Source organism: Aspergillus melleus, assembly GCF_016097325.1.
Source record: "Aspergillus melleus strain CBS 546.65 chromosome Unknown contig1, whole genome shotgun sequence".
Taxonomy (NCBI): Eukaryota; Fungi; Ascomycota; class Eurotiomycetes; order Eurotiales; family Aspergillaceae; genus Aspergillus; species Aspergillus melleus.
Genome location: NW_025763370.1, coordinates 7235961 through 7248369, shown reverse-complemented (window position 1 = coordinate 7248369; position 12409 = coordinate 7235961). Strand labels below are relative to the sequence as shown.

General features: G+C 48.0%; 5 protein-coding genes and 1 non-coding gene across 6 annotated transcripts; 4 read left to right on the top strand and 2 right to left on the bottom strand.

Moving 5' to 3' along the window:
* Positions 1–439: 439 nt before the first annotated feature.
* Positions 440–1194, bottom strand: LDX57_002598 (DsbA family oxidoreductase; the record flags this gene model as incomplete). The annotated part of the gene is made up of 2 exons (XM_046084249.1): positions 440–1084; positions 1150–1194. 2 exons carry the CDS (start codon positions 1192–1194, stop codon positions 440–442), a joined length of 690 nt encoding a protein of 229 aa, XP_045940212.1.
* A 3186-nt stretch (positions 1195–4380) lies between these two features.
* LDX57_002597 (cysteine hydrolase family protein) lies at positions 4381–5216 on the top strand (the record flags this gene model as incomplete). The annotated part of the gene is made up of 4 exons (XM_046084248.1): positions 4381–4733; positions 4799–4918; positions 4982–5002; positions 5072–5216. The coding sequence occupies 4 exons, from the start codon at positions 4381–4383 to the stop codon at positions 5214–5216; spliced, it is 639 nt and encodes a 212-aa protein (XP_045940211.1).
* A 773-nt stretch (positions 5217–5989) lies between these two features.
* On the top strand, positions 5990–7327 carry LDX57_002596 (uncharacterized protein; the record flags this gene model as incomplete). Its single annotated transcript, XM_046084247.1, has 1 exon — positions 5990–7327. The coding sequence occupies one exon, from the start codon at positions 5990–5992 to the stop codon at positions 7325–7327; it is 1338 nt and encodes a 445-aa protein (XP_045940210.1).
* A 447-nt stretch (positions 7328–7774) lies between these two features.
* LDX57_002595 (uncharacterized protein) lies at positions 7775–8975 on the top strand (the record flags this gene model as incomplete). The annotated part of the gene is made up of 2 exons (XM_046084246.1): positions 7775–8048; positions 8158–8975. The coding sequence occupies 2 exons, from the start codon at positions 7775–7777 to the stop codon at positions 8973–8975; spliced, it is 1092 nt and encodes a 363-aa protein (XP_045940209.1).
* A 499-nt stretch (positions 8976–9474) lies between these two features.
* Positions 9475–11109, bottom strand: LDX57_002594 (GIY-YIG nuclease family protein; the record flags this gene model as incomplete). The annotated part of the gene is made up of 1 exon (XM_046084245.1): positions 9475–11109. The coding sequence occupies one exon, from the start codon at positions 11107–11109 to the stop codon at positions 9475–9477; it is 1635 nt and encodes a 544-aa protein (XP_045940208.1).
* A 1196-nt stretch (positions 11110–12305) lies between these two features.
* On the top strand, positions 12306–12379 carry LDX57_002593. Its single transcript has one exon. It is a non-coding gene; the product is annotated as a tRNA-Ile (tRNA).
* Positions 12380–12409: the final 30 nt, after the last annotated feature.

The window sequence follows — 12409 nt, the reverse complement described above, 5'->3', positions numbered from 1 at the left end:
GGGGTACCCAACAAGCTATGATTAAGAGATCGCGATGTTCAGATCAGTGACAGGCAGCAGCTTCTTGGGGGAGATGACGATTGCGAAGATGAGACCGAGTGCCGCTGACAAAAAGATCAGAAAACTGGGGAAGATCGTGGCGATCGGCTGAGTAAGCGGGAACAAAGCCATTCGCCTTCCGAGCACTGCGCTGCATAACAATGATGACTCATTTATACTCTTATGAAGCCTGGCAATGGGGTCTGCCTGGTATTTGAGACATAATGCACGTCTACAGTCTCAAAGCCTGTCTCAACATGAAAGTTCTGACCAGAGGCCCCTTTTTTTCCCGGTGTTATGTCCTCTGCATACACAAGCTCCCCTAACGGATTCAAATTTAGCCCTAATTTGGACCATGTCTGCTAGAATTCTCCATTCGGAGCACCCTTGCTTCAGATCACTAGATGGACTCTCTAATCTTCACGAATATATCCATAAAGTCCTCTATATCCTGTGCTCCATCCACACGGTACTCCTCTCCCTGGATCAGAAACACCGGCACCCCCGCGCTCACCAGCTCGAGATTCCTCTGGGCCTCATCATTCACTCGCTTCTCATTCTCCTCGTCATCCAACCAAGCATCTATTTGCGCAGCCTGCAGCCCAAGTACATTCTGACCAATTTCCCGCAACACCTCGCGGTCTGATATATCCTTCGCCAACTCATGATACGCTTGGAAAAGCTTCTCCGCCATTGCGTCTTGTAGTTCACCCACTTGACTCTTCTTCTGCTCCTCAATCTGACTCAGTAAGATTAGCCGATGTGCATCTCTCGTCCTCCCAATTTTCCCGTCATGATTGAGTCGAATTCCAACGGCGCGTGCGATCCGCTCCATTCGGCTCATCAGACCCGTCCGCTGCTCGGGGGTCATATGCGCCAGCTTTTGCTCCGCCAGAACTCTCTTGTCCACGCTGGGCAGAGATCGATTATGCTGTAGGTAGTACGGCCGCCAAGTTATCACGAAAGTGTCGGAGCTACCGGCAGGGTAGGTCTGTTTATACAGCTGGATGGCTTTGTCTAGGCGCCGTTTGCCGATGAAACACCACTGTTGTTCATTAGCTTGTCTGTCAAAGCCAGGGCAAGTTGAAAATAACTATCAGAGAAACGTACCATGCAGACAATATCAGAGACAATATCAATGGTTATCATGGCCATTTTGAGGATGTGATTCTAGTCCGGTTTTTTCTCCAATTGAGTGGTAGTACCAGCGTTGAATAGGAAACTTGCAGTCACAGTAAATTGGGTGTGTGGCCGATTTATATAACCTACGCTACAAGCTTCTGAGGCAGCACCTTTGGCAATGACTATACCCCTATTGTAGGCCGATAAGCCATCCGTCGCCCGGGCTTTGGACGGGTTTACTCCGCAGAGGGCGGAATTCCGCCAGCGCCAAGGACCCAGGATTGCGTCGCTTACCAATCGCTAGGATATACCCGAATGCTATATTTAAATTGATCTTGAGGTTAAGAGGATATTATATTTGAAAACTACAGAGTACTTCCAAGATATCTACTCAGGAATCGTCTATGGAATTGCTGTTAGTTTCAATGTGTCATATATAAACTTATCGCCCGAAAAGGCTTAGTAGCGACCAGTTATTGACTTAGTTGAAGATAACTAACCCTAATCCTCATGGACAATATGTACAAGAATATGCTCGATGGGTAATGGCAAGTGAAACTCTGGAGATTTCCAGTACTTAAGTATCTCTATAGTTTAGTGAATTGCTCCAGAATCACAGCTGCAACAGATGCCACCACGCATACTATCCTATCTACTTGCTGTCCATGTTAAGTTTGCTGAGGCGAAATCACCTAGTCCAAGCTCTATGTTTGTATATGATTGCCTCTAGCTCTGACAGCGGTCTACAGGATCGCTTGTTTACCAGGTACACCTATTAATAGTAAAGCGAGACGACGTCGAACATAGGATATCGAGTGCTGGTTGACTCAGTGTTCTTCCCCGGCCTGTTGATGCTATTTTTACGTCAGACAATCTACCTCGAGTTCTTGTAACCGTTCGAGACAGTGAAATATCAGAAAGTATATTAAACTCAAAGCCTTAGCATTCGCTATCGATATAGGGAAACCTGCTTTCCAGGGAAAACCTATACCAAGGCCAAAGGACATGTAAAGCTTCATCAACGACACAACGAAAAAGCACCTTTTAGCCTGGAATGCGCCAGTGGATATCTTCCCGTCGCCATCTCACAGCTCTGACTCTAGGCTTTCCTCCACTCCTGTGGTTCATCCTCATCAAGAGGAGCAGTTTCCATAGCCATCACACACTTGGGTCTATCCACATCCAACTCAAGTTAGCCCAACATTCCGAATATCGGCTCAAACACAATGTAATTACTCACATCAACCAGGTCATCGTCAGACAAGTCTATGCCATCCCAGAAGCCCTGTCCTTGTTCCTGTCCATGGCTTGTCTCTTCCATGGGACTTGCGGCCACCAATGCGGCAAACATAAAGGCAGAGATCAATGCGAAAAATCTCATATTGAAAGCGTTTGGTTTATTGTAGACGGTATGGAGAACTGTGCTCAAGAGCGATTCTATCTGTGGAAGAATTCGTCTTTTATAGTTTTCAGGTCGAAGAAGCAGTTGGACTTATAATGCAAGGGATAAAGTCACCGTATACCTTGCGTCTGCCTGTTATTTACAGCTTCAATGTGACATGCTGATCCTTATATCAAGCATTTCCCCCTTTCTATGACGTTGCGGTCAATATTAATCTTATGGTACGCTATCTCATGCAATCATGACAAAGGGAAATAGATGTGAGAGACATGTCGTCGACCGAGGGCTAACTAGTGTACGTAAGGGTCTCAACCGAACGCCAGTAAATGCCTCAGTATTGGCCTTTGTTTCTGTGAAAGGTATTGCTATAACGAGCAAGGATTTTGCAAAGAGTCCAGGCTGAAAAAAGAACAAAGATAAGACGGACATCTCGCCTATCAGACTCATTTGCATGTGCGCACGGGTTGTTCAAGTGTATGACTGGCTGAAAATATGGACACGTTGACCTACAGGAGAATCCCCTAGTTTCACTAATTAATGTGGCTGGCTTATGATCCCATTAGTTCCAGAAATCCAGTACTAAGGCTTTTGAAGCAAATAAGGTAAGTTGTGGTGTTTAGCAAACCTTGTAAATGGTATCTCAGTTAAAGCGAAAAATTGAACTTATCCTCCTATTTATTGAAACTGATCTAGCATTACACATCTCGGGGTCTACCTACTTGTGAGCCCTAGCAAGATACTGTGTACATAAGATTGCTAATCCCATGTCCGACGTTGAAACAAGAAACCCCTTTCATGTCTACCGCCATGCGGGCTTATCTGTCTTTCGCCCCCTTGCCTATCCCTAGAAACCTGCCATTATTGGGGAAACCAGCCATAATTTGCCCCTTGGAATCATTGAGCAGGAGCTCCCTCAAATTCAAATGTCTTCGAGACCCCAAAGCCATATTAAAGCTGCAGTGGTGTCACAGGCCGTGTCAGCCGATACAAGCGAGATAACGTCCTATGATCTCTTAGGCGATTTCGGATCAGTAATAGAAGAGGAAATAATGGAACGGTCTGTTTGTGCATTAAAAGGCAGTCTTATAATTGTCAGGCCTAGCCAAGCAGCTGTTTGTCTTTATTGCTTCTATGGTATCGCTCCGATCATGGTACTGGGCTGAAGTTTGTCGTCGAGTATGGGTACTGGCAAAATGGTGTACGTGATCAGCTTGGCCTATTGAGGTACAAAATTCATTGAGCATGTATTCTTGCTAGCGATACAGTATGTGTGATAACTTTGAACTGATTGAAAACACGGCATAAGCTCCTTCGCACATATTGGATAGCTTAGAGCTGACATTGGCCTGGTCAGACACAGGCAATCCAGGCCCGCCATCAGCGCAGGGAGCACCACCACCTGATCGATGCTGGGCATAACGGTTTACTACTTAGGACATATTCAGAAACCTTCTATCATAAGCTTGGGGCCTGGGAACTGGATCACATGTGCCAGCGTAAGATCAGTTCGGAAGGGACACCAACTTAATAGTCGATTGGTAATCAAATTCTTGTTTCTCATTGGCTATGGGCAAAAGGCTCATAGGGCGCACGCTGCCGAAATCCGTAATCACAGTCAGGTCTAGGCGAAGAGGCAGTTTTAGCCGAGGCCAAGGACCCCGACTTAAAATTGGTCAGCAGAGCAGCGAACAGATTGGTCATCATTGTATGACTATTTAACCCCACCTAGAGCATGAAACCACAAATCTTCACTCTTGTTCATCCATGATTATAAGAAGATATATATATATATATATATATATATATTTTTTTTCAAAATGCCAGGTCCTATCAACACCGCTATCGTCCTTGTCGATCCGTACAACGACTTCCTGCATCCAGAGGGCAAGTTGACTCCCCATCTCAGGGATCTCAATGACAGACAAACCGTCAAGCATATTGAAGAATTAGTAAAGGCTGCACGGTTCCACAAGATTCCCATCTTCTATGGACTTCACCAGACATGCTCCGAGAATAGCTTCTTCGACTGGAAACACATGACGCCCAATAACGTCAAACAGCAGAGCCTACGGTTTTTCGAAGAGGGATCGTTCGGAGCCGAAATCTATGAAGGGTTGCAACCAGATCCTAAAAACGGGGATGTTGTATTGAGCCGGCATTGGAATAGCAGGTATGTTGCGGGAGAGGGGCAATATGGGACAGGCTACGTGGACTGACTGGTTGACTGGAATCCAGTTCGTTCCAGCATACCGACCTTGATTTCCAGCTTCGGCAGCGCGAGATCACAAACCTAGTTTTTGCTGGCTTGACAGCGAATACCTGTCTCGAGGCTACCGCTCGAGATGCTTTCGAATTGTTAGTATCTAAAGTTGCTCCAAGTGTTGATTCGGTTCTAATGGCTAACAATCGCAATTCTAGTGGCTACAACATAACTCTTTTGTAAGATCTAGTTGACTTTTCACCTCATTGTTGTCTGAAAACATTACCCTTGCTAATCAGGGCCTTTAGAAAGGACGCCACTGCAGGCTGGTCCAAAGAGCTGACAACCGCAGCAGTCGATCTTGTGTGGCCTTTGTTTTCACAGAGAGTGATCACTGTGAATGAGTGGATTGAAAGCCTGTGGGAGTCCCAGGAGGTGGCCGGCAAGATGTAGAGAATGCTCTTCGCATACTAGGTGTCGGGTGGGAGATGTCATGAACTGTCGTTTTCGGCTCTATCACCATCTCAACTTATCTAGATGTCCTTATGAGGAACAATTCATCACTATCAATAGGATATTATAGTGTTTGCTTTGCCTTCTTCCCATTTTCATTAGTTGTATCTTGCTATCTTGCCCAACCAACTCCCAATAACATAACAACCACCAAAATTCGCGTTTCCGTATAACTCATGGCCTCGTGCTAGGCAGAGATTGATTGATTGATAGCCCGCTCGATTTGTAATCCATCCCCTTCGCCTAACTAGTCAGTTATGACCATAATCTTTTTTCCCTCTTGAAAAACCGATAGTGTATTTAAAGGTCCCATAGCAAGTACGATTCAAACCCGGTTATCTCCCGTAAGACCGATATCGGCAATGATGTGAATCGAGCATTCAGCGCCGGTTAAGAGGTTAGGTGTCTGTTGTGTCGGATTGCCGCCGATCGAAAAAGTGTGCTGACAAATTTGCCCGGGAACCTCATCGCCCCCCTACTGTGATTTTTTGCTCTTCTCGCTTGCTTTAATTTACTTTAGAAGAGTTGATCCATAGTATACAAGGTATTTCCTATCCTTTCAAGTCATCTTACCTACCAATTCATCTAACCGATAAAAGTGTTTCTAGAACTTACCTCGTTCTCCTTCCCATCCCAATCCGACATCGTCCTCGTCCTATAAACTATTTGGTGTATTTAACAGAACATACCCATTTCCACTCTCTACAGAGAAAATGTATCAGTCCGAAAAAGAAGACGAAGAGCGCTCTCAGCTCCCCTCACCCTCGACACCGACCGAACAGACACCCTCAGCCGCTACAACTCTGCCACCACCAGACGGCGGCCTCGAAGCATGGATCCAAGTGCTCTGCATGCACTTCACCTTCTTCAACAGCTGGGGCGTGAACAACAGCTTCTCCATCTTCCAGCAACTATACACCTCTACACTTCCCGAGTCCGCATCCAACATATCCTGGATCGGCAGCGTACAGACCTCGCTCTTGTTCTTCACAGGCGTGTTCGCTGGCCGTGCTACAGACGCCGGATATTTCCGTGTCGTCTACGCATCGGGCGTGTTTCTGCAACTTCTCGGCTTCTTCATGCTCTCGTTGTGTCGAACCTACTGGCAGATCTTCCTCGCGCAGGCCGTCTGCATGGGCCTCGGGAATGGACTCACATTTAGTCCCGGGTTGTCTGTTATGTCGTCGTACTTTATGCGTCATCGCGCCGTTGCAGTGGGATTGGCAGCTGCCGGGGCTGCAACGGGGGGTTTGGTTTATCCTGTGCTGATAGATCAGTTGCTGTATGTCCGGGATATAGGATTCGGGTGGACGGTACGAGCCGCTGGACTAGTGATGCTGGTGACGCAGATTCCGGGTCTAGTTCTCTATCGGCCTCGATATACAGCGCAGAAACAGCAACCGCAACAGTTAGGGCAGGGACAGGAGCAAGAGCAGGCCAAGCCTCTAATCATCGACTGGGCGGCATTCAAGGAGAAACCATTTCTGTTCTTCACCATCTCCATGTTCTTGAATTTTTGGGGCCTGTACTTCACCTTCTTTTACCTGGGAACCTATGCGCGCGATCGCCTCGGCATGTCCAGCACGCTGGATCTCATCCTTGTGCTCAACGGCGTGGGTGTCATCGGGCGTATTGTGCCCAGTCTAATCGGCGATCGTATTACGGGGCGTCTGAACATTCTCATTCCGATCAGTATTGCGTCCGCCATTCTTATCTTCGCTTGGATGGCCGTCTCCTCCGTCGCAGGGTTGTATGTGTTCACGGTCTTTTACGGACTCGTTGGAGGTGCTGCGCAATCGTTGTTCCCGGCCACCGCGACGACTATGACTCCAGATGTGCGTCGCACGGGGACGCGGTTGGGTATGATTCTCAGTGTTGTCGGCTTTGCTACATTGACTGGGCCCGCGATTGAGGGGGCTTTGATCCAACAGGAAGGGGGTAGTTATATCGGTGCGCAGGGCTTTGCGGCCAGCGCGATCATGCTGGGTGCGCTGTTTGCTTTCGCTTGTAGGGTAGCGAAGACCGGGCTTCACTTCCGCGTCAAGGTCTAAAGGTATCTGTTCCTTGCTGTTGCGGGCTTCTCTTGCTGCCCTTGGTTCCTTGCTCCACCAAGTACGCTCATGCTGCGATCGGGGAGGTATGTCATAATTAAACTATGTCCTGAAGCAGAGTGCGGTTTCTTATGCAACTCTATTGATTTTAAGATGTTATAAGCTAGAAAGAGAAGATAGTAATCTATTATTCAGTTTGCAATTGTCAACCGAGCATCCCATGTCACTGTATGAATGTTAATAGTTGTCCGAGTCGTCCACCTCAAATTTGTCAGCAACCAAAATTGGTCACCCCATCGAACCTTGTTTTTCTGCTGCCGCACGAGCGCAACAACACCACCCATCTCCCTCTCCCTTTCAAAGATCCTACGAAACTAAATCTTCAGCCCGCACCCCATCAATCTACCATCTATTTGGGAAAAAGAAATAATTTCCCATCAAGAATCCATGATTACCCCCTCAGGATCATCAAGATCCAAACGCCGTCGGACGTCGCCACAAAACACCACCGCGGCCAGTACCCGTCGCAAGCGGGTCCGTGACACGGCCGACCATCGAGCTCATCCAGCTACAGGGAATAACAACGACACCAACAATAAGGATCCCTCAATCCAACCTGAGATAACCTCAACCAACGATTCACAACCCACGCCCTCCACACAAAAACCAACATCATCCGGTGGTGCATCCGCAATCCTAGCACGATACAAAGCATGGCGAAGTAAAGCATTCCCATCCATCCCTCCCAAGCAAGCAAGCACCCAAAAGCTTCCCAAACAACTAGTCCACTAGTTTCATGACCAAATAACTAACTTAACACCCAATTGCAGAAGCAGGAGCACCGCATGATCTGCGCTGCTTCGAATGTTACCAGGAAGGAGGAACTCCGGGTCTAGGAAACCTGGATCCCTGCCCGACCTGTCGTCTAGTCTATCATGAGGCGTGTAAGCCGCAAGACGGCTGTTGGGTGTCATCGCAGCCGCAAGGACCGCAGCAAGATGATGTGCCCCTTCGGCGATGGTTTTGTCCTATTTGCGTGAATCGCGGATGGCATGTTACGCCGCCGGTGTTGACGCCGCCTCAATCGCCTGTCTTGAGGCCGGTGACTCCTGCTCCTGTTCCTGCGGCTGTTGTTCCAGTGTGCGAGGGTGGTTTGCGCGCGGAGAATGTCGAAGCGACAAGTTGTACTGCGGACAGTGGCAAAGGTCGACAGATCGATACAGATACGGAGAAAGAAAAGGCAACAGACGCAAGCAGACGGAAATCGCGGTTCGATACGCTTTCGCCGCAGGTCGAGTCTGCGCTGTGGGTTCTCTACCGCGAGCTAGAAAGCGTGCCTCTAGCGCAGCGACGGATCGCGAACCTAGAGAATGAAATGGCGCAGCTACGGCAGGAGGTCAGAATTCAGCGGAATGAAATTGAGTTGACGCGAGCGAGTGGCTCGCAGGTGCGAGTACTGCGAGAGGAGGTGCAGAGGCTGAAGATGGAATTGGCGAGTCGAGACGCAGCTGTGGAGGAGGCTGAGGGTTTAAAGGCGCGAAATAGCGATCTTGAGGTGGAGTTGGGGCGTTCGCGTGCTGAGGTGGAAGAAAGTGCTAGGACTCTGGCTGAGTGGAAGAAGAAATTGTCGAGTTTGATTGGGGAGTAATATGTTATGCTGGGATGGGGTGGAAAATGAAATAGCCGTCTATCTGGAAGATGACTTCTCGATACGAAGCTTTATGGCGCAGAATGTCTCATGTATAAGTAACTTTAAAAAGCCTGATACCACGATAATCAATCATCTCAAACGTGAATAATCACATACAAGGCATTTCACTTAGTCAGACTGGAAACATTGATGATGAAAGAAAAGAGGTACCTAGATGATGGCTGACTAGGACAAACAAGGGTTAGAAAATTCACATCTACTAAGCTAAATCAAACCAAAGAATGTCTCGAGAAATAAACCTGTGATGAAATAAAATTGCACGACTTGGAAGAAACATTTGGCGTTGCTGTTTGACTTCCATTGTCGCTATGCCTCCCTGGGCTGCGTGGCCGAGACATTCAAATCGCGTTATAAGAATAGCACTCTATAGCATCAACCTCGTATGGATCTACTTCCAGGACCATCTTTTCATGCCATCGAAATCCAGGGAAATTGATCACAACTCCTGCATAGAGGGCAGATTGAACGTCCTCTCGAGAGCCTGCTCGATACTTCTTCTGTTGAGGCGATTCTTTTGCTTCCTTGCGAGCGCTGCTTTTGATGGTGATTCATCGTTTGTAGACATCCTTGGGCCTCGATAATATGTGTTCTTGATGGGTTCGGTGTCCGGGATCTGTTCTTGAAGTGACATGCCCACTGGGGTGTTGCCTTGCTGCTCGACGTGCCTGGAAACATTCAGCTTCGCGGGTGCCGTTCTTATAGTGCCTGTCACTGTCGACTGCTTCTTTGGTGTTTTCGCCAATTCGTCTGGCGGCTTCTGGTCGGGTTTGGCAATTGGAACATCGAGTGTTGGGCGTGTCATTTCTTGATAAACCCAAAGGCATAGAATCAATAGAGACTGGATTTTCCGGATGCCATTTGGGTTGACAATATTCCCGAGAAGGGGGATGCATTCCATAACAAAGGAGGTGACGGCCAGAACGCTGATGATGTTAAATAGTGGCAGTGACATCGGCAAAGTCTGTTCAGGCGCTTTCTTTTCTGCTTCTTCCAATTCTGGCTCTTCAGGTTCTGGATCTTCAGGTTCAGTCCAGGCTTTCCAGCCTGCTCGAAGGCATCCGCGACAGGCGTCGATACCAGAATCTCTTTTGCAGCTTGGATCCAGACATCGAAAGTACCTATCGTAATGGCTTTTGTTCTTCAACATATCGAGTCGTCCAACCCAGAATGGCAAAAGTTCACCGTCACTATCATATGGTTCGCAGCGCTCGAGCCACTGCGCCCAGAACTCAAGAGTCTCACGAGCAATTTCCTTTTCCCCGCGAAAATATTCCGTATGGTCCGTTTTGCACGCTTCACACTTAAAGCGCTCGTTCATGAAGTGTAATTCTTTATGTGCAATCCTTTCCAGCTGTATGTACCCACGAAGTGGAAACTGGGGGAATGCTTTGGCATTCCAACCCTGAAGATTGCAGTCGCGGATCTGGTTTGTCACGCGTTGCTGTATCCTTGTCGTTTGAGAGCTCCCAATCTTGAATCTCCCTATTTCATAGTTATCTTCAAGTAAGTACGCATGTCCGATATTTTTCTTTTCGTCTACACAAAGCCCCCGTTTGATGCGTTCGCTCATGCTGCTAACCGTTTCCCAGGTGCTATTCAGCATTGGGGATCGGTTGTTTTTAGTTGCCCCGGGGCTCTGACACGGTGTTTCTGGGTCGGTGGAAGATTGTCGACTAGAAGTTGGCTCATCGTCATGGGTTCGAGTTGGAACTCTTGTGGCACCTTCGGTATGTGTTTGTCGCAAGTGACCTTGTGCATGCGAATAATTATATTGCGCGTTTTCAACCACCAATAGTTCCTCCTGGTCTACCTCCATTTCCATTTGTGCATGGTGCACAGTGCCAATGTTGATTTCTGTTTCCTGGCGATCCAAATGCTTTCTTGCATTCCCGTCATCGTTGTCGCTGGGTTTGTCATTCATAAGATTGCCGTCCGCTGGCACATCATCCATTGATTTGTCGGAGGCGTCGTCCTCGACCTCTATCACTTGTGGATTCGGGGGCGTTTTCAGGGCATCATATCCGGAGCCTCGTACTGGGGTTGATCTTCCGGACGAACAAGTTTGCGCCATATCTGGACGACGTGAAGATAAGATATCCAGCAGAAATAGAAGAACAAGTCCGAATAGGTAATAAATGATTCACACGACAGGTTAAAAGAAATACACTCGATATAGGTCATCAAATGAACCAAACTAAGAGAGAGAAGACAAGGCAAAGATAAGAAAAGGGCCCGTACAAACCAACAGGCCAGTCGATGTCGATGGGCGGTTAACACTTGACGAAAAATAAAAAAAAAACAGAAACCACGCGGGCTCTAGCCACACATATATACAGGCCTGCTCGCCAGTACAACCCAAGTCTTCTAAGCTACTACCACCTAGACCGGGGTGATATGTCGTAGCCTGCCTCGAGGTTTCGCATTATCCAGACCCTTGCAAGCGCGACACTTCAGCCCCGGCACAGCCGCGCGCAACAACCTGCAGTGCAAGCGTCAGGCAGAGGTTATGAACGGACATTCCTATCGAGCCATTTTTGTTGAATAATAAGCTCCTGGTGCTTGGACTTTTCACGGCAGGGGCTGAATCGGCCTGCATAATTATCTGGGACAGGTGATCGCTCGTGGTGAGACGATGGCAGAGGAAACAGTGCCATGTTCAACAAGCCGGTCTATCCGTGCCTTGGAATCGTAGGTCCCTCGCGCCAAGCGCAGGGGCAGAGTGTCCCACGAGGGGTAAGAGAGGCTTGGTCGGTGAAAAAGGTACCATGGCGCCTTCAGCCGAGGGATGATCGCGCCGGTGCATGGAACGCACTTGATGCAACGGTCTCCAGGATGGGCATGGTACACGGCGCTAGTTTGAGACGGACAATTATCGGATGAGCCGAGTAGTGGACGTTCCTGTTTGCGAGTGTGGCTGGTTGTATCTAGCGAGTCAGGAGGATGAGGAGTTGACATGGGAGGTGAGCACTACTCACGCAAGATGACTGCGGCAATCTAAGTCGGGACGGAGTGATTATATATCTCCGAGCTGGGGTATGTGCTAGCGATACTCTGTAGGATAGCATGAACAATTATTACAGATTAGATATTTGAAGATTATGACAAGATGAGATGGAATTGTTTCAGGGAAACGATAGGAAGGATGATGTTTTGGATAGAATGCAGAAAGATGAACCATCTGGACTGAAGAAGGCAGATGACCTGATTATGCCTAGAGCAAATATGGTGAACATAGAGCATTACTCAGCCATTTCTTTCATACAAGCAGGTCCTATAGCTCAGTCGGTTAGAGCGTGGTGCTAATAACGCCAAGGTCGCGAGTTCGACCCTCGTTGGGACCATCCTTTTTTTTGCTGTTTTTTGCTGCGTAC